General features: G+C 41.1%; 1 protein-coding gene across 2 annotated transcripts; it reads left to right on the top strand.

The window, feature by feature from the left end:
* The first annotated feature begins 722 nt into the window (after positions 1-722).
* On the top strand, positions 723-12,621 carry LOC100675728 (DLA class II histocompatibility antigen, DR-1 beta chain-like). Of its 2 annotated transcripts, XM_064285154.1 has the most exons (6): positions 723-890; positions 7,966-8,235; positions 10,368-10,649; positions 11,369-11,479; positions 11,955-11,978; positions 12,289-12,621. In XM_064285154.1, exons 1-6 carry the CDS (start codon positions 791-793, stop codon positions 12,300-12,302), a joined length of 801 nt encoding a protein of 266 aa, XP_064141224.1. In that variant the 5' UTR covers positions 723-790; the 3' UTR covers positions 12,303-12,621. The 2 variants fall into 2 exon arrangements, with proteins under 2 accessions (XP_064141224.1, XP_064141226.1); XM_064285156.1 differs by lacking the exon at positions 11,369-11,479.
* Positions 12,622-25,548: the final 12,927 nt, after the last annotated feature.

Raw genomic sequence — 25,548 nt, 5'->3', positions numbered from 1 at the left:
AGTATCAGGAGAAAAACATGAAAAATCTTTTCACCCAGGTTAGATTATGGAGTAACTTTCAATTTCCTTTTGTTTATCAGAAGCATCCCTACCTCTAAGGAGGTACAGACTATACTCTCTCATCAAAAACTATAATTCTGTCAGCTCCTCAGTTACCAGGGAATGCTGCTTCTTGAGGGGGCTCCTAAGGGCTCAAAGATTCACAGCATTTTCCAGTATTGAGATTCCTGAAAAAAATCACCATGTCTTTATTTCTCCTGTGAAAAGTGAATTTTCCCAAATCTAGAGCACAAAGTTAAGTTGATCAAGATTAAAGATTAAAAGTCTCCTAACTTGCAGTCATCTTTCCTTCACCACATCTCCTCCTAAACACACACACATATGCTTGTCCAAACAGCTCCTTCTCCTACCATAGGAGAGATGAAGACTTCCAAAGGGCTTAAACTTGTGTTTAAGCTTAAATACATCACTGACCAGCACAGGCTGCCTCACAACAGGGGTCAATTAAAAGGCTTTAGATGTAGTTGGATCAAATCTTTAAAGTACTATCTTGAAAAAACCCTCTGAATGAAGGAAAGTCCAAGCTTCAGAAGAGGACCTTCATACTAAGTAGCTGACCAGCAACTGATGATGCTGTTTCTCTCAAATGCTGATTGGTTGTCAAATCCAAGACTACCCAATCCGAAGGCAATACAATGAGTTCTTTGGGATGTGAGTGGAGGAGGGTCACAGGTCTCCTTGAGGGGACTTCCCTGTTCCTCTGTTACCCTGTGCTCTCCTGTTCTCCAGCATGGTGTGCTTGTGGTTCCCCTGGGGCACCTGGATGGCAGCTCTGACTCTGATACTGATGATGCTGAGTCCTCCTCTGGCTTTGTCCAGGGACACCCGATGTAAGTGAAGACGTTGGCTGGTAGCTATTATGGGGTGGGATGAGTAGGGAGTTAACTTTGTCACTGTGTCCAGGCTATGTGAAGTCAAGTTCTAAAAAAAAAATTGTGACATTTTCTTCAGTGATTTTCTATCTCTATCATATGGATCCCAAATTCTTTCTACAGTGAGTGAATAGGGAATTTTCCCTGAGAAAGTCATGTCAGGCTGAGACATGAATGATGAGAAGAAGCCAGCCGTGTGAAGATCTAAGGGACAAGTGCTCCAGGGAGAGGGGAAAGGTCTAGATGAGGTAGGATGTTTGCTGTCTTTAAAGGTGAGAAAGAAGGCTACAGTGACTGAGCACAGTGAGCAAGGTGGAGAGTGGCGTTCGATGAGGTTGGGGAAGGAGTCAGGAGTCAAATTATTTAAGGCCCTGACAGCCATGGTAAGAAATATATGTATGTTTTAGCTACTATATGTAGAATGGATTATAGGGTTCACAAATGAAGGCAAGTAAACCGTTAAGGAACATTGTAGAATTCTACAGAGAAGTCATGCTTGTGGCTTCATTTAGTGCTCTAGTGAGAAAGACAAAAACATGGACAATTTTAGGATATATTTGGGATGACTTATGGGCGAATAAAATGTAAGTGGTGAGGAAAAGCAGAAAATCAAATTGATCTCTAAGGATTTTGTCTTGAATAACTAGGTGGATGTTGGTACCCTTTATTGAGCCAGGGGACATCAGAGAGGAAATGATTTGAAGTGGGAAGCTATAAATAAAAGTTTTGTTTAAGTGAGGCTTGATATGTCATTTTTGACATTCATGAGAAATTATCAAGCAGTCAGTTAAATATGAGTCTTGAACTTAGGGAGAGCCCAGGGCTGGAGATATACAAGGTGGTGTCATCAATTGTATTAAATGCAAGAAAATGGAGGAGGTCACATAGGGAGAGACAGTATAGATAGAAAACAAGAAGAGGTTCCCAAGGCCACACACAGAGACATCTTCACATTAAAAGTTGAGCTAAGAAGGATGAGTCAGCCAGGGACACTGAGAAGGAGAACCAGTGGTGTTTGTTGGAGGAAAACTAAGAGAATGTGATGATGCACAGAAGCCAAGGAAAGGAAATTGGTTACAAGAAGGTGGCAGTGTCCAGCTCTGGTGGATAGCACTAAGAAGTGTCTGAAGTGAGAACATGACAGAGAAGTGAGCACTGGCTTTGGTGGACTTGACATTGGCAGATTCAGTGGTATATTTAGGTTGGAGGCTGAAGTGTTTGAAGATACAGTGGGGGTTAAGAAGTGAACTCAGGATTAAAGATGACTCTTTTGAGCAGGTGGCCTCAAGAAAGGACAGTACTCTGGGATCAGAGAGTCAGCTGGACTTAAAATATAAGAATAAAAGGGCCTGAAGAGAAGTTCGTCATCATTCGATGGCACTGGGTTTGGTTTTTTTTGGTTTGAAGAGAAGTTGGGGGGAACTGAGAACCAGAGATGTTTGGCCAATAGCAAGGAAGCACTAGAGTATCTTTGTAGGCAATGTTGACTGGTTAGGCACAAAACCAGTAATTCTCACAAGAAACATAAAGCGTAGCAACATTTTACAGTTACTGAGTACAAGACGTATAATTGGAAGGGTTGAAAATTCAGATATGGGTGTGTAGAGTGAAATTAGCAGAGTTCCTGTGTGATGCCTGTGTACTGATTATGGTTATGAGAACCTGGGATGAAAAGGGGAAGTGAAAAAGTCTAAGTATTTCAACAGTTTGATAAGGTTAGAAGATGCGGTGGCCAGTGTTGAAAACTGCAGAGAAATTGAAATGATGATTGAGAACCATCTAGTGAATTTGGAATAATGAGGTCACTGTCAATCTTTACTAAGGACACAGGCACAGAAGCTGTGGCAGAACATGTAATTGAGGACTTGCAGGAAGTTAGAATCATGTCCTGGTGAAGTGCTAGGACACCGGAGCCAGATTTCCGGAGCTCTAATCCTTGCTTCACCTGCCATGAAATACTTGGCTATGGGCAAGTCATTTAGCCCCTCAGGGGTTTTGTTGCTCCAATTGTAAAATGAGGAAAATACTATCTCCTTCATGGAGTTGTTCTGAGGATTAAAAGAGGCGATATATGTAAAGCACTGGAAATACTTCCTGATGCACTGTACTCTTAATTCAGTGCAAGCTATGATTTTTCTCTCCATCCACATATCCATGAATGTGACATCCAAAATAAGTCTCAAGTCTGCCCACCACCTCTAGGTCCCTGTCTACTGCCATTGTTCAGTCCGCTGTCATCTCGTGCCTGGATTACTCTAGAAGCCCCCAAACTCATCTCTTTTCTTCCACTCTTGCCTTTGTCCATATCCACTTCACTTTTTACTGTGTTGTCAGTGATACCTGAAAATATATACAGATCTAGAATTTCATTTCTGAAGTTCTTGGAGCCAGATGTCCTGTGGAAATTAGAATTTTGGATTTAAAAAATTAACTTTCCCAATTAATTACAAACATCTTCACTGGAATAAAGAGAAGTAACCTATAACCAAACACATCAATATTTCTACACCCAAACCTCTGAATACTCAGGTTTATGGAAGAATAGCCCTATGTAGTATTGGAGACAATCTTGATAATAAGAAATAGCAAATGAAATAGGTAAATATAGAATAAATATTCCAATATGTTTTTCTGAGAGAAAATATTGAGTAATGCTTCCAACTTACATATGACTTGCGTTAAGCTAAATATTAAGCTAATACATATCCACACTTATTACATCCTGTTCCCTGAGGATCTCAGAGAGGTCGGTAAATCAGGGTCGTTATTCTCTTCATCATCAAGTTGGGTTGGACAATTCATTTTTTCCAGGAATGAAATTCACAAAGGAAGAAGCAGCGCTCCCTAGACTGTCATTTTAAAGCTCCTCGCAGCACCATTGCAGCTCTGTGTCAGCAGCGTCTCCCTCACTGAGGAAGCTGCCACACGCTCAGGCTCTGTAGTGAATGCACCTGTTCAAGGCTGTTAATTAACTGATCCCCTGTTCTCACCATGTCACCTTTGGGGACCTTTCCACCTGAGCTCTCCATGTCACCACTGCCATGTTCCTGTCACCCCAGGAATGCCCAGCAGGGGCCTCATTGTCAGTGCTCAGTAATTTGGATGTCAGCTTCCTCTGACTTATTGAAACCTTTCCCTGATGAACGTCCATCATATATTGAAGTTTGTTATCATTTTCTTCTCCTTCTTGACGTGACAGTTTTTCAAACCGTCATCAGCTAGCTCATTTGCAAAGTCAGGACAGCTCACAGTCTGTGCCAAACATTTCTAAAGGTTGATTTCTTAATTTTAGCATCTTAACAAGCACCAGCAATTGACTTTTTCCAGAAAGTTTTGGATTCCTTGACATCTGTAAACTGCGGCAATACAGAGTTTAAAAACTGTTTATAGCTCTGGGCTGCTAGCCTAAAGGTCGGCGGTTCAAACCCACCAACTGCCCTGTAGGAGATAGATGTGGCAATCTACTTCCATAACTGTTGTTGTTGTGTGCCGCTGAGTCAATTCAGATTCATAGGGACCCTGTATGACACTGTAGAACTGCCCCAAAGGGTTTCCTAGGCTGAAATCTTTACGGGAAAAGATCACCAGGTATTTTCTCCCGTGGAGGCTAGATTTGAACTGCTAACCTTTCAATTAGCAGCTTATCGCTTAACCATTGTGCAACCAGGGCTCCTTCCATAAAGATTACAGCCTTGGAAACCCTATGGCGCAGTTCTATACTGACCTATAATGTCGCTATAAATTGTAATTGACTCAACGGCAGCAGCTTTCTTCGTGGGACAAAAGAGTCCTCGGACACAGGCTTCAATACAGATGTCTCACCGGGAGAAATTGAAAGCCATAAAGTTTACTTTTTACACAAAGTTCAGGAAAGAGTGTGTATGGAACAGTTGTACACAGACAATACAATTTTATATTTTTCTCCCATTTCAATCGATTCGATGGCAGCTGGGTTTTTTTTTTTTTTTGTATAATGAACTTAAGCCACTGATAGAGAGTGATTAATAAACCAGACAGAAATCAGATCTCTGGTTCTCCATGTTTTTCTTTTTGAAAATTAAAGCACACATAAAATACTCCTTTCAGACATCCTGAATTTGGGCTTTTCCATTGATTACTCTCTTTTTTTTTCATTGTGGTGAAAATATGCACCACAAAACAGGCACCCATCTCACAGTCTCTGCGTGGACAATTCAGTGGCACTGAGCACTGCTCACTGTGTTTGGGGAGAGCGTGAGCGTTAGCACACCTGCTGTGAGAATCCATCAGAGCTTTTTCTACTCTCTCCTTAGACATCAGGAATTTTCTGTTTCTTTAAGAATCCAGTCCCAGTTCAGATCTGTTTTTCCAGCAAAATAAACTTGTTCTCCACTAAGGTTTTCATCAGATGTAATTTGGCACAATTTTCCATGTAATTTTCATCTACTTCATAGTGAACACGGACTTCTTCACCACAGACTTCTCAGATGGTTTTCACCAGTGATTCTCACCCAGGGACAATTTGTCCCTCAGGGGGCACTTGGCAATGTCTGGAGGAATTTTCTTTGTCACAACTGAAGATGCTATTGGTATCTAGTGGGTGAGACCAGGGATGCTGCTGAACATCCACAATGCGTAGGAGAGCCCTCCACAACGAGGAATTATTCAGTCCAAAATGTCAATAGAGTTACACACACTGGCTTACACTGTGCTGCTTCTGAAAGTTCTAGACTCATAGGTTAGACATACACACACCTCCCAACTCACTTTTTCATGGTTTATTTTAGCTTCTTTCCCTGCCAAAACATTAGAAAATTTTCCACTTTGTAGTTGCATTTATTCAATAAATTCAAGTTCAGGATCTTAACTTTTTTTTTTTTTGCCTTATGCAATGGTTTTCAATATTTCATGAGTTCTTGGTCATTAGCATCTCTGCTAACTTTCAACAACTTGCCTTTATGTTCTGAAGTCATCCATGGGGGTGACTGCCACAAGTATTTTTAACTGTGATGCCTCAAAGGCCTGCAGTGATTCTATATTCTATACTTGAACATCTGACTTGTCCTTTTATTTTTATCATTTTAAACTAAGAGGTTATTCTTTAACTTTTTTTTTTTTTTGACAGTTTCACAGTTCATAGTCAAATAAACTTAAAAACAAAGCTCAGAAGAATGTACAGAAGCATGTATGGTACATCAGAGCTCTGACACACATCTCACCCCTTATCTCATCTGGCCAGATTTGCCAAATGAGTTTCGGCACCAAAGTTACAAAATGCTTCTTTTTTCTTCTTGTTTTCAGAAATTTTTGGATTTTGAAATGTAAATAAGGAATAGGGTACCTGTATTAGATCATGGTATTAATCTGCTCAAAACAATAGTTTCTCAGTTCCTATTACATTCTATATAAATCCACAATCCTAACATCACCTACAAGGCTTTAAGTACCTGGCTCCGTGTGATTTCTCCAGCCGGATCTTTTCTGTCCCTTTCCCTTCACTCTCTGTGCTTCAGTGAAGTCTTTTCTTCTGGTTTCTTGAAGAAGTTCATAGATTCTTTTGAGCTTTTGCACATGGTACTACCTTTACCTGCACTGTGCCTACCTGCTAGCCCAAAATCCACACACGCCCCACTCTTCCCCTAGCTCACATCAGCTTAGTATTTCATGTTGTCTGTCTTGGTTATCTAGTGCTGGTATAACAGACATACCACAGGTGGGTGGCTTTAACAAACAGAAATCTATTTTCTCACAGTTTAGGAGGCTCCCAAAAAAGCAAACCTGTTGCTATCCAGTCGATTCTGATATAGAGACCCTGTAGGACAGAGTAGAACTGCCCCATAGGTTTTCCGAGGAGCACCTGGTGGATTCGAGCTACCAGCCTTTTGGTTGGCAGTCATAGCTCTTGACCACTGTGCCACTAGGGTTTCCATTTAGGGGACTAGACATCTGAAATCTGGGTGCTGACTCTTGGGGAAGGGTTTCTCTCTCTGTTGGCCCTGGAGGGAAGTTCTTGTGTCTTTGAATTTCTCTTTTGGGAGACCTAGATGTGGCTTGGCATCTATCTTCCCCCATGTCTGCTTGTTGTTCAGACTGCTCTTTTTACATCTCAAAAGGGATTGACTTAAGACACACCCTACAGTCATACTGAGTCATTAACGTAACAAAGAAAACTCATTAGGATTTACAACACATATTTGGGGGAACACAATTGAATCCCTAACATCGTCTTAAATGTCACATTTCAGAGTGTCCTTCCTTCTCTGGCACCTAAGGCAATCCAGATCCCACCATTATCCTCTGTACAGAAGGCCACACTTTTCCTTTTTTGACAGTTCTCACTCCTGTGTAATGTCTTGTGTGTTTGGTTTTTATGTGGCACTTTCACTACAATTTCAGCTCCCTGAGTGGAGGAGAGAAATCTGATTTTCCCTCCTTTGGATTCCCAGGGGGCAGCACAGGGGTCACAGGTCAGGACAACAGAAGTGTCTACAGAATGGAGGAGGTGGCAAGTGTTCAGGGAAACAGGTGAAGAACTGTGGGAGGTGAGAGGATGGGAGGCTTCAGGAATGGGTGGTGTAGACCCGAAACCAAAAATCAAACCCTATGCGGTCCAGTGGTTCCCGACGCATAGCGACCCTATAAGACATAGTAGAATTGCCCCGTAGGGCTTCCAAGGAGCACCTGGTGGATTTGAACTGCCGACCTCTTGGTTAGTAGCCTGGCTGTTAACCACTAGCCACCAGGGTTTCCGTAGACGGCGGGGATGGGGGCGAATCCTCATCTGGCCCCGACCTGGAGGTGTCCCGCCCAGTGTCTAAGCAGGAGAGGATCACAGGACCTGGGACCAGGCGGGCGCCCTCCGCCCTGCGGGGCCTCAATCAGGATCAGGCGGGTGAAAGATGAAGCCGCACAGGCCGGTGGCTTGGTGTCGCGGGTGGAGCCCCTCAGGGGTCTTTAGTGCCGCCACCTCGCGCCAGGGGCCCCTGACTGGTGGCTTCGCCGTCAGTTTCTTCCGGAGAGGCCGCCGGTGACCGCATGTTTCCTGTCCCCACAGCACGTTTCCTGGAGATGGCTAAGTCTGAGTGTCACTTCACCAACGGGACGGAGCGGGTGCGGTTTATGGAGAGATACATCTACAATCGGGAGGAGTACGCGCGCTTCGACAGCGACGTGGGGGAGTACAGGGCGGTGACGGAGCTGGGGCGGCCGGACGCCGAGTACTGGAACGGCCAGAAGGAGCTCCTGGATCGCAAGAGGGGCCAGGTGGACAATTACTGCAGACACAACTACGGGGTTGGTGAGAGCTTCACGGTGCAGCGGAGAGGTGAGCGCTGGGGGGCGGGGGGGGGGACTGTGTGTGTGTGTGTGTGTGTGTGTGTGTGTGTGTGTGTGTGTGGTGCAGGCTGGAGTGTGAGGGGCAAAGGGAGGCAGAGTGTGGTGTGTGGGATTTGTGGGTACAGGAGGGGGGCCCTCAGGTTTTCCTGGGGCCGCTGTGGGGAGAGCTGAGGGGGAGGGGAGATGGGAGAGTCAACATGTGGGATAATGTGGGGCTCCTCCCAGGCTGTCCTTAACACAGGACCTTCTCAGCCATGAATCCCCGAAATAAAAAGTGTGTGTTGTTTGCTTGCGTAAGTTTTTCACTGAGGGAAAAGTACCGGCGGAGTAGTTTATTTATTTATCTTTTGGGCGGTGGAAGAGAAGGAAATTCTAAGGCACCTCTAACCTTTCTGAGGCTTCTTTTAGGTCTAAATTTCTTGCTATCTTTTTAATGTATATATTTTTACATGGTTGAAATAATTCTGAAAATAGTTTTTTTGAAGTATATTTTTTTACTAACATACTGATGCTGCAATTTTTAAAATACCATTATTCAACTAGCTTCATATTACTCTTTTGTATGGTTGTAACACAATTTACCCCATAGTCTCCTTTGTCAGGTCTTTTTTTTTTTTTTTAATTCTGCTGAATATTCGGTTGAAATTTTCTTTTTTATTTTTAATTTCCATTTCTTTATTTCTGAGGCTATTAAATGTTTTTTCATATATTTATTGGCCATTTTTAATTACTACTCTAAGAATTATTTATTGACTGTTATCTCTAGGGTTCTAGTTTTTTTTTCAGAGAAATGGGTTCTCTAGGAAGTAAGATTACTAACCTATTGCTGCTATTTGATTCCACATTTTCTTCACTTTCTGGTTTATACTTTGACTCTCTTATTTTCAATGTTAAGAATTTAAACATTTTGATTAAATGAAAGGCTTTGCAAAATTGTTGGTAATGATTTACTATCAATCTTAAATCTACTACTTTGTGACATTGTGAAAAAGTTGCCTCCCAAGTTTCTCCTTGTTTTTAAAAAATAGTTGTATTTACAGAGGATCTGCTAGTCTCCAAGATTGGCCAAAGCCTTAAGCACATATATTAATGAGCCCCAGACACTGCCCTGACCTCAAATGTCAGTTTGGAAAGAGAGACAATTGTAAAAGGGTAACAATTCCAATACTAGATATGTTTGTTTTGAAAAAGGAGAGACATTGAACAGAGGACAGTACATATTAGAACTTTTTTGAATGAATGGCTTCCCTTATGACTTTATCCCACCAGACCCCCCTGCTTTCCTTGGGACTCAACTCACAGAGTTAGAGAATCACCTCTGTCTATTCCTGCCTCCCAGTGGTAGAACCATTTCTGTGGCTATAAAGGTGTGAGCGCATCCAGACAGCATTCTAGGACTCCATGCTCTTATCTCCCCACCTATCCCACTGCTGTTCCCCAATCTCTCCACACCACTTTGAATCACCTTTTCTCTCAGAGTAAACAAGGATAATAAATAACAAACAAATATTGAATACTAAATCCAGTTACTGTTTTGTGTATTTTAATTGCATCAGTTCTCACATAACACTAAGAGATAAGTTTATTAACTTATTATTCCTCACCACAAGTGAGAAAGTTGAAGCACCAAGAAATTAAAAAACCTCCCAGGAACATCCAGTAAGAGGCAGAGCCTGGATTTGAGCCCAGCCACCTTGGCACTTAAAGCCATGCTTTTCATTAAACACTATATGCTTTACGAAGATTAAAGCAGTGAATAACTGTTTCAATTATCTAAAAACCCACAATGTTACCAATGTCTCTCAAATCTAATGGTTTAAGTTCAAGGCCCCTGACATACTGACTCTTATGGCCACATGGCCAACTTGAGGGAGACCTGAGCAAGACTTGGGAGCCTTGGTGGCATAGTCGTTAAGAGCTCAGCTGCTAACCAAAAGATTGACAGTTTGAGTCCACCAGCTGCTCCTGGGAAACCGTGTAGGGTTGCTATGAGTCAAAATCCACTAGACAGCAATTTAAAAAAAAAAAATATGACAGACTAGGTTTGAAGAGAGACAAAAAGACAGCCAAGAAGACTTACTACGACTTCCTCACTTTTTCTCTCTGCCTTTTCTCTCCTAGTTGAGCCTGTGGTGACTGTGTATCTGGCAAAGACTCAGCCCCTGCAGCACCACAGCCTCCTGGTCTGCTCTGTGAATGGTTTCTATCCAGGACACATTGAAGTCAAATGGTTCCGGAATGGCCAGGAAGAGGAGGCTGGGGTTGTCTCCACAGGCCTGATCCAGAATGGAGACTGGACCTTCCAGATCCTGGTGATGCTTGAAACCATTCCTCAGAGTGGAGAAGTTTACTCCTGCCAAGTGGACCACCCAAGCCTGACGAGCCCTGTCACAGTGGAATGGAGTGAGAAGCTCTCTGACCTCATTAGTTCCTCACTCAGCAAGAAGGGGGCTTTTGCTTATTCCTGAGTGTAGGGTTTCTTTTCTTCCCACACCATGTTTTCGTTTGGTTCATGTTCTCCCCTCCTTCAGCACAGGTCACTGAGGGTAGAAGCTCTGTGATCCTTTCCACAAATACCTATACCCCTGGGGAGGTAATTATGCCTAGCAGGCAGTAATGAAATAGTCCCTGTTTGAATCTTCTCATGATATCACAGGACACAGTCACCCTCTTGGCCCTGGGTACCAGGCCCCTGCTTCCTCGGCTGGGCTTCCGCTTCCTGTGCTGTTGCTCTGAGCTGTATAGATGGTCATTGTGATCTGAGGAGAGGAGCGTCCTCTACAATGCAGGGCCCTTCCTGACCTGAGGGGAATGCGATCTCAGCTCTGCCCTTTATTAGCTCTGTCACTCTAGACAAGCTACTGAAGCTCACTGAGTCCCAGGCTCCTCACACATCAGATGTGTGGTCAAACCTCATGTCAGGGTGTGATATTAATGAGTTCAGTGCATCAACCTTGTACCTCCTCAACAAGATTGTGAAAACTTTGTCGTCCTCAAGTGACCAGTTATTCTATTTTGCAGAACAGACTTCTTCCCCCATTCTCAAAGCTCTGAATCTCAGAATCTCAATTAGAGAAGTTGGATTTGGGGTAAAAATCACTAAAGCTGGCTTCTTCTCTTAGGGGCACAATCGGGATCTGCACAGAGCAAGGTGCTGAGTGGAATCGGGGGCTTGGTTCTGGGTCTGCTCTTCCTTGGGGCGGGGCTGTTCATCCACTTCAGGAACCAGAAGGGTAAGGAAGCTGGTGGGAGCTGGGGTTCCCCATGGACTCCCCTGAGGAGGAAATAGGGCTTTGTTCAACTCATTTTTCTATATAGCAATGATCTTGTATAATGCTTTTGTTTTCCTGTCAATCCCAAATTTTGGGGCATGCAGAAATAAAGAGCCCATTGCTCTTTTGTCAAAGCACAGGGGTCATAACCTGTGGCAGGTAAAAGAAAGGCTACTGTGCATGGAGATCTTGGGTCAGGATCCTGGGGCAGATGAAAGAGGAACTACTGAAGCTAAATAAAATGCTACTGGATTCGTGTGGCAGAAGCTTCACAGATTGCAGGCTCTCAGACTCGGCCCTCTTTTCTGCCGTTATGTGATATGGCGTGTGGTGTTAGAGAAATCTCAGGTGGGAGACCTAGAACTGAGGACGTGGTGTGTGGGGACAGATGTGGCTCTACATCTTATAAACATACATCTTCTTCTCTCTTCCCCAGCACGCTCTGGACCTCAACCAACAGGTAATACACTTTCATTGCCTTTTACAATGAGATTTGGTTCTCCTACAATTATAGTAGAGGAGACAAGACAAGAGACAGAAATATCTGGAAAGACTGAATTCAGACTTCTGATCAGGCAGTTTGTACTGAGATTCTTCTTTCTGCTTAAAAGCCCTGTGCTCTAGAGTAGCATTGGGTCACGGAGACTTAAGGCATTTTTTTTTTTCTTTCTTCTGACTGCATTGCTATAACCTGAGGGTCGGAAAGAGGGGGAAAAGCATTTGTTCATAGAGTTAGGTTTGGAAACCACACTGTTCTCTGTCTTCTCCAGGACTCCTGAGCTGAAGTGAAGATGGTGACACTCAAGGAAGAACCTTGTCTCCCAGCTTCTTCACAGCACAAAAAGATTTGAGCTTCACTCTTATTCTTCCATGAATAGAATGCTTCTTCAGGATCTGGCTCACTCCTGGTTCACTGACCCTATAGAAAATGTTACCATCGATGAGTTTCCTCAGCCCCAGCCTTGACCTGAAGGTCCCCGATGTTGCTTAGAGCACCTTGTGTTCCTTTTTCCCCAGTTTCCTTTTTATTCATCCTTACTCCTCCCCGTGTATCTGAACTCACCATCTGCTCACATTGCTTCATAAAAGTTTTCTCAAATCAACATGGAGTGAAAATCATCCTTTTCCTACAGATTCAAAAAAAAGAAGCAGAAATAAGAGAGAAAATGAGAATTGCATTGTAATACAGTAATTGCTTTCACTTGTATTCCTGAGTTTTGGACATATGTAGATCCAGAAGGTTTCCTTGCCTGCTATTTCTTGGGTTTTCTGTGTCCTGTAAGGAACATTTCACTGTGCTAGGAGAAGGCCCTTTAATGCACCCAGATCATGGTGGTCTCCTTCACCTTTGCATCATCAAAGATAAATACACAGGTCCCTTTCTACCATGGGCTACAGACAGGAGAGAAAAAGCATGAGAAACTGTGGTGTCTGGAACTATTAGGTTGCCAGTATTTTTAATTCATTTCTGCATGAAGGCGTATATATTCTTACCAGGCAGCATCAGTTCATATTTTGAATCCTTTTTTTTGTGTGTGTGAACATGTCGAGTATGGAACACCAGCCATGAACCCAATGACAATTTTAAAACAAGTAAACAAGAGTATTGCTTGCTTGTTTTATTTTTAGAACTTAACATGCTGATACTTAATTTTATGGGGAAAACTATATTTTCCAAGGGAATTTTATTAAAAAGAAGCATAATGCGGACTGACCAACTCTATAATATGCTAAAACATGTTATACATTGATTTTAGTGAGCACACTTTTGGTCTTGATTCTTTGTTGGTTAAATGCACCAGTGAAACAGCCTCTAGAATTAGATGCCAAAACATTTGAGGTTTGTTTTAAGATAAATGGAGAGTTTATAGTAAAGTCTATCCTAAACTCATTCAACAAAATATAAAGAAAGAGAAAATAAGCAGAGATATTATTTTCATTACTATTATCATCATCTGTATAGCCAAACCTCTCTAAACACTGATGCATTGCTGGTAGAAATGTATGATGTTACAAACACTTAGGAAAACAGCTTGTCAATTACTTAAAAACTTATACATCTGCCATGTTGTTTTGTTAGGTGACACAGAGTTCGTTCTGACTCATAGTGACCTTTCGTATAATAGATCAAAATATTTTCTGGTCCTGCATCATCCTCACTATTGGTGCTATGTCTGAGCCCATTGCTGCAGGCACCGTGTCAATGTCAATCCATCTTGTTGAGAGTCTTCTTCTTTTTACTGACCCTTTACTGGACCAAGTATGATGTCCTTCTCCAGGGTTTGGCCCCTCCTGGTAACGTGTCCAAATTAAGTGAGATGAAGTCTTACCATCCTCACTTCTAAGGAGCATTCTAGTTGTACTTCTTCCAAGACAAATTTATTCGTTCTTTTGGCAGTCCATGGTACATTCAATATTCTTCCCCAGCACCACAATTCGCAGGCATCAATTCTTCTTTGGTTTTCCTTATTCATCATCCAGGTTTGCATCCATATGAGGCTGTTTTACTTGTAATAGCCCCAAATTAGAAACAGCTAAAACTTCTTTCAGTGGGTGAATAGGTAAACTGTGGTACAACCATACCACAGAGCACTACTCTACACAGAAAGTAAGATAGACTCAAGGGCATTTTACTGAGTGAAAAAAGCCAATCACAACACATCACATACAGTATAATTTCACGTATATAACATGCTCAAAGTCGCAAAATTATAGACGGAGAGCAGGTTAGTGGTGGTCAGGTGTTAGGTGGGAGTGTGAGGAGGGCGGTGGCTGTGACTACACAGGGGGAGCATGAGAGACCTGTGTGGGGAGGGGATAGTTCTGTGCTTGATTGTGGTGGAGGTTACACAAACTGCACGTGGAATAAAATGACATAGAACTACATACACACATTGCACCAATGTCAGTTTTCTAATTTTGATAAAGATTACAACCTTGGAAACCCTATGGGGCAGTTCTACTCTGTCCTGTAGGGTCGCTAGGAGTCAGCATCGACTTGATGGCAGAGGGTAGAACCGTTTGGAAAAACAGGAAGAGTTCACAGGATCTCTCTGTACCATCTTTGTAACTTCCCCTGAATCTCTAATTACTTCAAAAGACAAAGGTTTTAGTGAAGTGGCTTTCTGGGTAAAAGTCAAAGCACTGACAGCACCAAATGCTGGAAAGGCCGTGAAATAAAAGAACTGTCCTTCATTGCTAGTGGAAATGCAAACTGATCGGCTAGTCTGGAAGAGAGTCCACCGATTTTTTACAAAGCTAAGCAAAGGCTTATCATATAATCCAGTAAATACCATACTTCTAGGTATTCGCCCACATGAGCTGAAAACTTAAGTCCACACGAAAACCTGCACACAAATGTTTATAGAAGTTTTATTCATAACTACCAAAACTTGGGAACAACCAAGATGTTCTTCAGTGGGTGAATAAATAAAAAATGTCATACAATGGAGTACTATCTAATGATGAAATGAGCTATCAAGCTGTGAAAGACATGGAAGAACCTTAAATGCAAATTATGAAGCAAAAGAAGCCAATCTGAAAAGCTACATACTCTGTGATTCCAACTATATGACATTGTGGTAAAGGCAAGCTTATAGAGAGAGCAAGAAGATCAACAGTGGCTAGGATCCAGGGGGTGAAGAGGGGATTAATAGGTGGGGCACAGGGCATTTTTAGGGCAGTGAAACTACTCTACAGGATACTGCCATGGTGAATACAGGACATGATGTATTTGTCAAAACCCATAGGATTATACAACACAAAGAGGAAACCCAAATGGGAATAGTGGACTTCAGTTAGTAATAATGTATCAATATTGGTTCATCAGTTGTAACAAACAGATCACACTAATGTGAGATGCTAATAACAGGAGAAACTGCGTGGGGGGGGGGGTTGGATCTCTGTATTGTCTCCAGACGTCCTTGAGTGGTGTGAACAATTTCTGCTTGGCTACTCACCAAAGTGTTGGCAGTTCAAATCAACTCAGCAGCACCACAGGAGAAAGGCATGGCCATCTACTTCCAAAAGGTCACAGGCATTGAAAATCCTATGGAGTGCCGTTCTATTCATGGGGTCTCCAAGAGACGTATAAACCTGATAATAATGGGTTTTGTTTTTTGGGGTTGTATTTTCTGCAGCATTTTTCTGTGAACCTAAAACAGTTCTGAAACATAAAGTTCATTAAAAAAAAAAAAAATGACTTTCTTACATGGGAGGATCTGGTTTAGTTTTTGCTTTTTTTTAATTCCGTACTTGTCTGAGTTTTAGTGTATTTTCTATTGTACATCTATTTATTTTACAATAAAAAAAAAGTAGCTACAAAATGAAACACCAGTGCGTGATGTGTCTCCCTTTTTCTCAAGATTCTACTCTGAATCTCTAAACCAGAGGTACAGAAACTTGCTATTTACTGGTAAAGTCATGCCCTCTGAAGTTGTGCTTGTTTTGTTTTGCTTCACTCTGTTTTACAGGGCAGCTAAAAGTCAGAATCAACTCGATGGCAACAGATTTTTTTTTTTTTAATTTTAACAAGAAGCTGCAGAAATTTTGACGAACAGCAAAATTAACAATTTTTGCAACGTCGTTACTGCTAATCATGGTATCTAACAACTCTATTTGCATATTCTTTTTTCATTCTCACAATAGCTAAATGTAGTAAAAATTAACATCAGTATTTTCATAAGAGGAATCAGAGGCCAAGTTGTGGGAAGTAAAGTACCAGTGAATACATAGCCAGTAAGTAAGTGATGGAGCCAAGCTGAAGTCCAAGTCTAACTCATTCCAGCAACATGCAGTTGTTAGTCTACCACATTGTCATGGATAATTTACCTTTGTGGTTTGGGGTAGGTCCTGGTAACCATTTTAGACATCAGTATTCAGCTATTGTTTCATATTCAAATGAGCAACAGCTCACTGTGTCTCAAATATTCTTTCCTCTCTTTTTTATGCCATAGCCTCCTCTTTTCACAGTTTCTCCACTCAAGGGAGCATCTTCAAATATAAGATGGTTCCAAGAAATTAATTGGAATATTCTGCTGGTGATGACACAGGCATCAGGGATTATGTCTAATGAAATGGATAATTCCAATTTTAGTGTTCAGTTCTTAAGTCTGAAATGAGTGATGTTGATATATATAAATCCTGGAACATACATGGATCCTTCTCTCATTTCTCTCCCCACCTGACTTCTATCTTATCCTCATCACCTGTCTCCCCCATTATCGGAGGCCAAAACATGGAGCCTGAGATTCTCTCTACTGAAGATCCAGATATCTCATTGAATTGGAGGCTCAAGAACCAAAAACCAATTCTGAACCTATTGCTCAAGAGAGATTCCCCAACAAACAAACCACACTCTAGGGTTTTCCAGAAGACTGGACCACAGCCACTGGTTTGCCTATAGATACTCAGAATTATACCAAGTCCTAATGAAAAGGGATATTTATGACTAATTCCAAAACTTAAAATATACTTTGAATATTCAGACATTTCGGCATGGAGGAATAACATATATTCCCAGCCTCTGTGAAGAACTGGATCAGACACTGAAAACTCCACCGAAGAGCTATCCAATAGTTTATAATATTCAGAAAAAAATTGGTTTGGAGAAACCTCAAGCACTATGTATACAAGAGGTGACCTTGTGAAATGTTCAGAAGATTCTGTGGCAGAGAAAGGATCCTATGGGGTCTTTTCCAGATGCATTACATGGTGGTAAAATGATGGTAGGAAATGGAAGGAGAAAGATACAGGAAGGGGTAATAGACATAAGTCCAATATATGTTAGAGCATGGAGATATCAGGGGAAGGCATCATTGCTCATGAGGTGGATGTTAGAGCTGGAAAGTGCTGAAGAATGACTGTCTTCACTGAGGTGAACACTTGGAGTCCTGCTGACATTGTAAAGCTATTAAAGCAGAAAATTTGTGAAATCGTTAGGCAGAGCCAAGATGGCGGACTAGACAGACACTTCCAGTGAGCCCTCTTTACCACAAAGACCCGAAAAAACAAGTGAAATGAGTATGTTTATGACAAGCTAGGAGCCCTGAGCATCAAAGGCAAGCTTAGAAAATGAACTGAGGGGCAGGTGGAGGAAGAGGCTGTTCAGAAGCGGAGAGGAGTTACCGGACCTGAATCGCAGGGAACCCTCAGGCACCATTCCCAGAGCGGCGGTGGTGGGCTGGTACTAGCATTAGGCTGCAGTTTCCTCAGGGAGAAGCAGCCAGCCGCAGAGCCTACTCACATCTCCAGAACCAGAGAAGAACAGCCATCTCAGCAAAAGCTAAGTACTTGCGTATATTTTACTGTGTCCACACCCCCAAGCTGGCTTCAGTGGCTGAATTCCCTGGTCCTGAGACAGGCCCTGTTGAGCACCTAGAGCCATCCTCGCAGCCTTGGAGAAAGAATACATTTGCAATTGGGGGAAAAGATAATTTGCCACCTCCACTAACTGGGGGAGCTCAGGACAGAAGTGGCTCCTGTCTAGGCATAAACGGTCGGTGGACTTTCAGTACCTTTCCCCTCTGCATGGACCTGTGTGGGCCTATTTCAGAAGAATAGGCACTTGATGGCAGACTCCAACTGTTTCAGCTGTGCAGCAGAGTGGTGGGTGTTTTTTGTTTGATATCGCTTTGTCTATTAAACACCACCTTCACCTACCCTCATCAGGGGCCAAAGCTCCACTCAGGCCACTCGGCCACCCACGACAGGTGTACAAGAACAACTGGTACCTCCCAGTCCTTACAACCAAAAACATTGGGTGTCCGTGGTCCATCTGCAGAGCTCACCTACCTCTACACTCTAGGGAACAGGGACACGCTTTCCTCAGAGACATGTGGGGTATGATTCACAGTCCTCTGCCTTGTTCAGAGTGTGACCCCCGGCTGCAACCAGATACCGGTAGCTACACCAATCACCCATGCCCCTCTAAGACTGTAGGACAGCGCCTGTACCACACACTTGATGATCAGCTACCTGGACACCTGAGCTGAATTCTTATAAGAAAAGTGAATGGTCTCCCAGAGTGATATACATGATAACATCTCTAGCCATCTGGGGACAGGATGTCAGAGCTCCAAGGTGAAAATAATCAAGCTAGCTACTCAAGCAACCCATTTAGGCATATCAAAACAAAACAAAGCAAGAAGCTATGACACAGGAAGCAAGCATAAAATAAACTAATAAAATAACTTATAGATGGTTCAGAGACAACACTCAATATCAAGTCACATAAAGAAACGGACCATGATCTCCTCAACAAGCTCTCAAAACAAAGAACCCAGGGATCTTAAGATGAAAGTGCATTCCTGGAATTACCAGAGGCAGAATACGAAAGATTAATATATAGAACCCTTCAAGACATCAGGAGGGAAATGAGGCAATAAGCAGAATGAGCCAAGGAACACAGAGATAAAGCAATTAAGGAAATAAAAAAGATTATTCAGGAATGTAAGAAGAAATTTAATAAGCCGGAAAAATCCATAGACAGACAGCAATCTGAAATTCAGAAGATTAACAATCAAATTACAGAAGTAGACAACTCAATAGAAAGTCAGAGAAGCAGATTTGAGCAAGTAGAAAGGAGAATTGATGAAATAGAAGATAAAGCACTTGGCACTAATATATTTGAAAAAAACAGATAAAAGAATTAAAAAAAATCAAAGAAACCTTAAGAATCATGTGGGACTCTATCAAGAGAAATAACCTATGAATGATTGGAGTAACAGAACAAGAAAAGATAACAGAAAATACAGAGAGAATTGTTCAAGATTTGTTGGCAGAAAACTTCCCTGATATCGTGAAAGCTGAGAAGATATCTATCCACGATGCTCATTGAACTCCACAAAAGGTAGATGTTAAAAGAAATTCACCAAGACATATTATAATCAAGCTTGCCAAAACCAAAGATAAAGAGAGAATTTCAAGAGGAGCTAGGGATAAACAAAAAGTCACCTACAAAGGAGAGCCAATAAGAATAAGCTTGGACTGTTTGGCAGAAACCATGCAGGGAAGAAGGCAATGGGATGACTTATATAAAAAATTGAAGGAAAAAAATTGCCAGCCAAAAATCTTATATCCAGCAAAGCTGTCTCTCAAATATGAAGGTGAAATTAGGACATTTCCGGATAAACAGAAGTTTAGGGAATTTGTAAAAATGAAACCAAAACTACAAGAAGTACTAAAGGGAGTTCTTTTTTAGAAAATCAGTAGCATCAAGTATCAACCCAAGACTAGAACACTGGGCAGAGCAATCAAAAGTTAAAGGAGACAGGGAAATAAAAAAAATAAATCAAGACAAAAAAAAAAAAAAAAAACCCTCAAAACAGGGAAACAGCGATGTTATTAAGTAAAAGAAGACAACACTAAAACAAAGAAGAGGGACTAAGAAATGTAGTCATAGAAAGTCCATATGGAGAAGAAATAAGGAGATATGAAGATATAAATGTTAGGCTTAAATTTAGAAAAACAGGGGTAAATAATAAGGTAACCACAAAGGAGACAAACTATCCTACACATCAAAATAAAATACAAGAAAAAATAGAGACTGAGCAGAAACAAATTCAACAAAAGCACATATGAGGAAAGGACAGTATATAAACGTAATCTACTCAGCACTTAAAATTAAGTGGGAAGAAGAAACAGTCAACAACACACAAAAAAAGACATCAAAGTGATAGCACTAAACTCATACCTATCCATAATTAACCTGAATGTAAATGGGCTAAATGCACCAATAAAGAGACAAAGAGTGGCAGAATGGATTAAAAAACAAGATCCATCTACCTGCTGCGTACAAGAGACACACCTTAGACTTAGAGACACAAACAAACTAGAACTGGAAGGATGGAAAAAAACATATCATGCAAACAACAATCAAAAAAGAGCAGGAGTGGCAATATTAATTTCTGACGAAATAGACTTTAAAATTACATCCATCATAAAGGATAAGGAAGGGCACTACATAATTATTAAAGGGACAATATACCAAGAAGATATAACCATATTAAATATTTATGCACCCAATGACAGGGCTTCAAGATACAGAAAACAAACTCTATCAGCATTGAAAAGCGAGATGGACAGCTCCACAATAATAGAAGGAGACTTCAACACACCACTTTCGGTAAAGGACAGGACATGCGGAAAGAAGTTCAAGAAAGATGCGAAAGATCTAAATGCCACGATCAACCAACTTGACATCGTAGACATACACAGAACACTCCATCCAACAGCAACCAAGTATACTTTCTTTTCTAGTGCTTGTGGAACATTCACTAGAATATACCACATATTAGGTCATAAAGCAAGCCTTAGCAGAATACAAAACATAGAACTATTACAAAGCATCTTCTCTGACCATAAAGCCATAAAAGTGGAAATCAATAATAGAAAAAGCAGGGAAAGAAATTAAACACTTGGAAACTGAACAGTAAATACCCTGCTCAAAAAAGACTGGATTATAGAAGACATTAAGGATGGAATAAATAGAGTCCAATGAGAATGAAAACACTTCCTATCAGAACCTTTGGGACACAGCGAAAGCAGTGTTCAGAGGTCAATTTATATCCATAAATGCACACATAAAAAAGAAGAAAGGGCCAAAATCAAAGAATTATCTCTACAACTTGAAAAAATAGAAAGAGAACAAGAAAAGAAACCCTCAGGCATAAGAAGAAAACAAGGAATAAAAATTAGAGCAGAGCTAAATGAAATAGAAAACAGAAAAACAACTGAGAGAATAAACAAGACCAAAAGCTGGTTCTTTAAAAACAATCAACAAAAACGATAAACCATTGGCCAAACAGAGAAAAGAAAAACTGGAGAGGAATCAAATTACCCAAATAAGAAATGAGATGGGCGATACTACAACAGACCCAACTGAAATTAAAAGAATCATATCAGATTACTATGAAAAATTGTACTGTAACAAAGTTGAAAACCTAGAAGAAATGGATGACTTCCTACAAACACACTACCTACCTAAACTAACACAAACAGAGATACGACAACTAAATAGACCCATAACAAAAGAAGAGATTGAACAGGGAATGAAAAAACTCCCAACAAAAAAAAGCCCTGGCCCGGACGGCTTCACTGCCGAGTTCTACCAAACTTTCAGAGAAGAGTTAACACCACTACTACTAGAGGTATTTCAGAGCATAGAAAAGGTTGGAATACTCCCAAACTCATTCTATGAAGCTACCATATCCCTGATACCAAAACCAGGTGAAGACAGCATAAAAAAAGAAAAAAACAGACCTATATCCCTCATGAACACAGATGTAAAAATCCTCAAAATTCTAGCCAATGGAATTCAACAACATATCAAAAAAAGAATTCACCACGACCAAGTGGGATTCATACCAGGTATGCAGGGATGGTTCAACATTAGAAAAACAATTAAAGTAATCCATCATATAAATGAAACAAAAGACAAGAATCACATGATTTTATCAATTGATGCAGAAAAGGCATTTGACAAAGCTCAACACCCAATCATGATAAAAACTCCCAGCAAAATAGGGATAAAAGGGAAATTCCTCAACATAATAAAGGGCATTTATACAAAGCCAACAGGCAACATCATCCTAAATGGAGAGAGCCTGAAAGCATTCCCCTCGAGGTTGGAAACCAGACAAGGATGCCCGTTATCACCACTCTTATTCAACATTGTGCTAGAAGTCCTAGCCAGAGCAATTAGGCTAGATAAAGAAATAAAGGGCATCCAGATTGGCAAAGAAGAAGTCAAAGTATCTCTATTTGCAGATGACATGATCTTATACACAGAAAACCCTAAGGAATCCTCCAGAAAACTACTGAAACTAATAGAAGAGTTCAGCGGGGTATCCGAACACAAGAGAAACATGCAAAAATCAGTTGGATTCCTCTACACCAACAAAAAGAACATTGAAGAGGAAATCACCAAATCAATACCATTTACAGTAGTTCGGAAGAAGATAAAATATTAGGAATAAATCTTACCAGAGTTGTAAAAGACTTATACAAAGAAAACTACAAACGCTTCTACAAGAAACCAAGAGACATACGTAAGTGGAAAAACATACCTTGCTCATGAACAGGAAAACTTAACAGTATAAAAATCTATTGTACAAAAAGTGATCTATAGATTTAATGCAATTCCGATCCAAATTCCAACAACAGTTTTTAATGAGATGGAGAAACAAATCACCAACTTCATATGGAAGGGAAAGAGGCCCCAGATAAATATAGCATTACTGAAAAAGAAGAACAAAGTGGGAGGCCTTACTCTAACTGATTTTAGAATCTATTATGCCGCCACAGTAGTCAAAACAGCCTGCTACTGGTACAACAACAGATATATAGACCAATGGAACAAAACTGAAGAATCCAGGCATAAATCCATCCACATAGGAGTGGTTAATATTTGACAAAGGCCCCAAAACAGTTAAATGGGGAAAAGACAGTCTTTTTAACAAATGGTGCTGGCCTAACTGGATAGCCATCTGCAAAAAAATGAAACAAGACCCATACCTCACTCCATGCACAAAAAGAAGCTCAAAATGGATCAAAGACCTAAACATAAAATCTAAAACGATAAAGATCGTGGAGGAAAAAATAGGGACAACGTTAGGAGCCCTAATACATGGCAAAAACTGTATACAAAACATTACTAACAACGCAGAAGAAAAACTAGATAAGTGGGAGCTCCTACAACTCAAACACCTGTGCTCATCCAAAGACGTGACCAAAAGAGTAAAAAGGTTACCTACAGACTGGGAAAAAGTTTTTAGCTATGATATTTCTGATCAGCGCCAGATCTCCAAAATCTACATGAAACTGCAAAAACTCAACTACAAAAAGACAAATAACCCAATTAAAAAATGGGCAAAAGATATGAATAGACACTTCACTAAAGAAGACATTCAGGTAGCTAACAGATACATGAGGAAATGCTCACGATCATGAGCCATTAGAGAAATGCAAATCAGAACTACAGTGAAATTTCATCTCACTCCAGCAAGGCTGGCATTAATCCTAAAAACACAAAATAATAAATGTTGGAGAGGCTGTGGAGAGATTGGAACACTTGTGCACTGCTGGTGGGAATGTAAAATGGTACAACCACTGTGGAAATTGACATGGCACTTCCTTAAAAAGCTAGAAATAGAACTACCATACAACCTAGCAATCCCACTCCTTGAAATATATCCTAGAGAAATAAGACCCTTTACACAAACAAATATATACACACGCATATTTATTGCAGCACTGTTTACAATAGCAAAAAGATGGAAGCAACCAAGGTGCCCATCAACATATGAATGGATAAATAAATTATGGTATATTCACACAATGGAATACTACTCACCTATAAAGAACAGTGATGAATCTGTGAAACATTTCATAACATGGAGGAACCTGGAAGGCATTACGATGAGTGAAATTAGTCACTTGCAAAAGGACAAATATCGTATAAGACAATTATTATAAGAACTCGAGAAATCTTTTAAACAGAGAAGAAAATATTCTTTGATGGTTACGACAGTGGAGAGGGAGGGAGGGTGGGAGAAGGGTAACCCCTAATTAGATAGTAGATAAGAATTACTTTAGGTGACGGGCAAGACAACACACGATACAGGCAAGGTCAGCACAACTGGACGAAGCCAAAAGCAAAGAAAATTTCTGAACAAACTGATAGCTTCGAAGGCCAGCGTAGCAGGGGCACGGGTTTGGGGACCATGGTTTCAGGGGACATCTAAGTCAATTGGCATAATGAAATGTATTAAGAAAACATTCTGCATCCCACTTTGGAGAGTGTTGTCTGGGGTCTGAAATACTAGCAAGCGGCCATCTAAGATGGACCAATTGGTCTCAACCCACCTGGATCGAAGGAGAATGAAGAACACCAAGGAAACAAGGTAATTATGATCCCAAGAGACAGAAAGGGCCACATAAACCAGTGACTACATCAGCCTGAGAACTAGATGGTGTCCGGCTACAACTGATGACTGTCCTGACAGGGAACACAACAGAGGACCTCTGAGGGAGCAGGAGAGCAGTGGGATGGAGACCACAAATTATTGTAAAAAGACCAGACTTAATGGTCTGACTGAGACTAGAAGGACCCCAGTGGTCATGCCCCCAGGCCTTCTGTTGGCCCATAACAGGAACCATTCCTGAAGCCAACTATTCAGACAGGGATTGGACTGGACAATGGGTTGGAGAGGGACGCTGGTTAGGAGTGAGCTTCTAGGATCAGGCAGACACTTAAGGCTTGGTTGACATCTCCTGCCTGGAGGGGAGATGAGAGGGTAGAGGGTAGAGGGTATTAGAAGCTGGCAAAATGGACACTAAAAGAGAGAGTGGAGGGAGAGAGCAGGCTGTCTCATTAGGGGAAGAGCAATTGGGACTATGTAGCAAGGCGTATACAAGTTTTTGTGTGAGAGACTGACTTGATTTGTAAACTTTCACTTAAAGTACAATAAATATTAAAGAAATAATAATAAAATTTCAAATCCGAAAAAAAAAAAGCAGAAATTTCTTCATTATCTTCTCTAAGAAAGCCCATAACCTGTAGCGGGACACACAGAGCTACTAAAGAGTTTAAAATGACTCTTTTGAGCTCCCTTCGTCAGATTCCTTCCTCTCTTCCCTTAAGTTTTTTACTTTGGAAAAGTCTCTTAAGATCATCAGACCACTAGTAAACGTAACTCCTCTGATATGAACTGCTGTACCACACTCTCCAGGTGAACATGAATGAACAGGCCACGTGCTACCTTCTTTTAGAGCATCTAACACCACTTGTCAGACTGCAGAAGCTAGAACAGGCATTGGACTCCATGAGATTTCTACTGCATGAGATGAACCTATGCTAACGCCAATGGAGCCAGCTCTGGAAATGCTGCCCAACTGACAGCCTGCTTTAGGAAACAGGTTCTCTGTTGTCTCTGGGAGGAATTTGGCATTTCAAACTCTTGGAAAAAAATAAAACAAAACACAGGGTAATGAATGATGGTAGGGAAAGCACTTAGTAGCAAATGTAAGTT

This window comes from Loxodonta africana, chromosome 1, assembly GCF_030014295.1.
Source record: "Loxodonta africana isolate mLoxAfr1 chromosome 1, mLoxAfr1.hap2, whole genome shotgun sequence".
Classification (NCBI taxonomy): Eukaryota; Metazoa; Chordata; class Mammalia; order Proboscidea; family Elephantidae; genus Loxodonta; species Loxodonta africana.
Note: the sequence above shows the minus strand (reverse complement) of the source record. Positions and strands in the feature narration are given on the sequence as shown.

What these genes read in the sequence shown, in the direction of transcription:
- LOC100675728 (XM_064285154.1), top strand. Translation starts at nt 791, where the DNA reads ATGGTGTGCTTGTGGTTCCCCTGGGGCACCTGGATGGCAGCTCTGACT. An exon ending in CCCTGTCACAGTGGAATGGA is followed by an intron (nt 10,650 to 11,368) that starts GTGAGAAGCTCT and finishes TTCTTCTCTTAG; the next exon opens with GGGCACAATCGGGATCTGCA. An exon ending in CCACTTCAGGAACCAGAAGG is followed by an intron (nt 11,480 to 11,954) that starts GTAAGGAAGCTG and finishes TCTCTTCCCCAG; the next exon opens with CACGCTCTGGACCTCAACCA.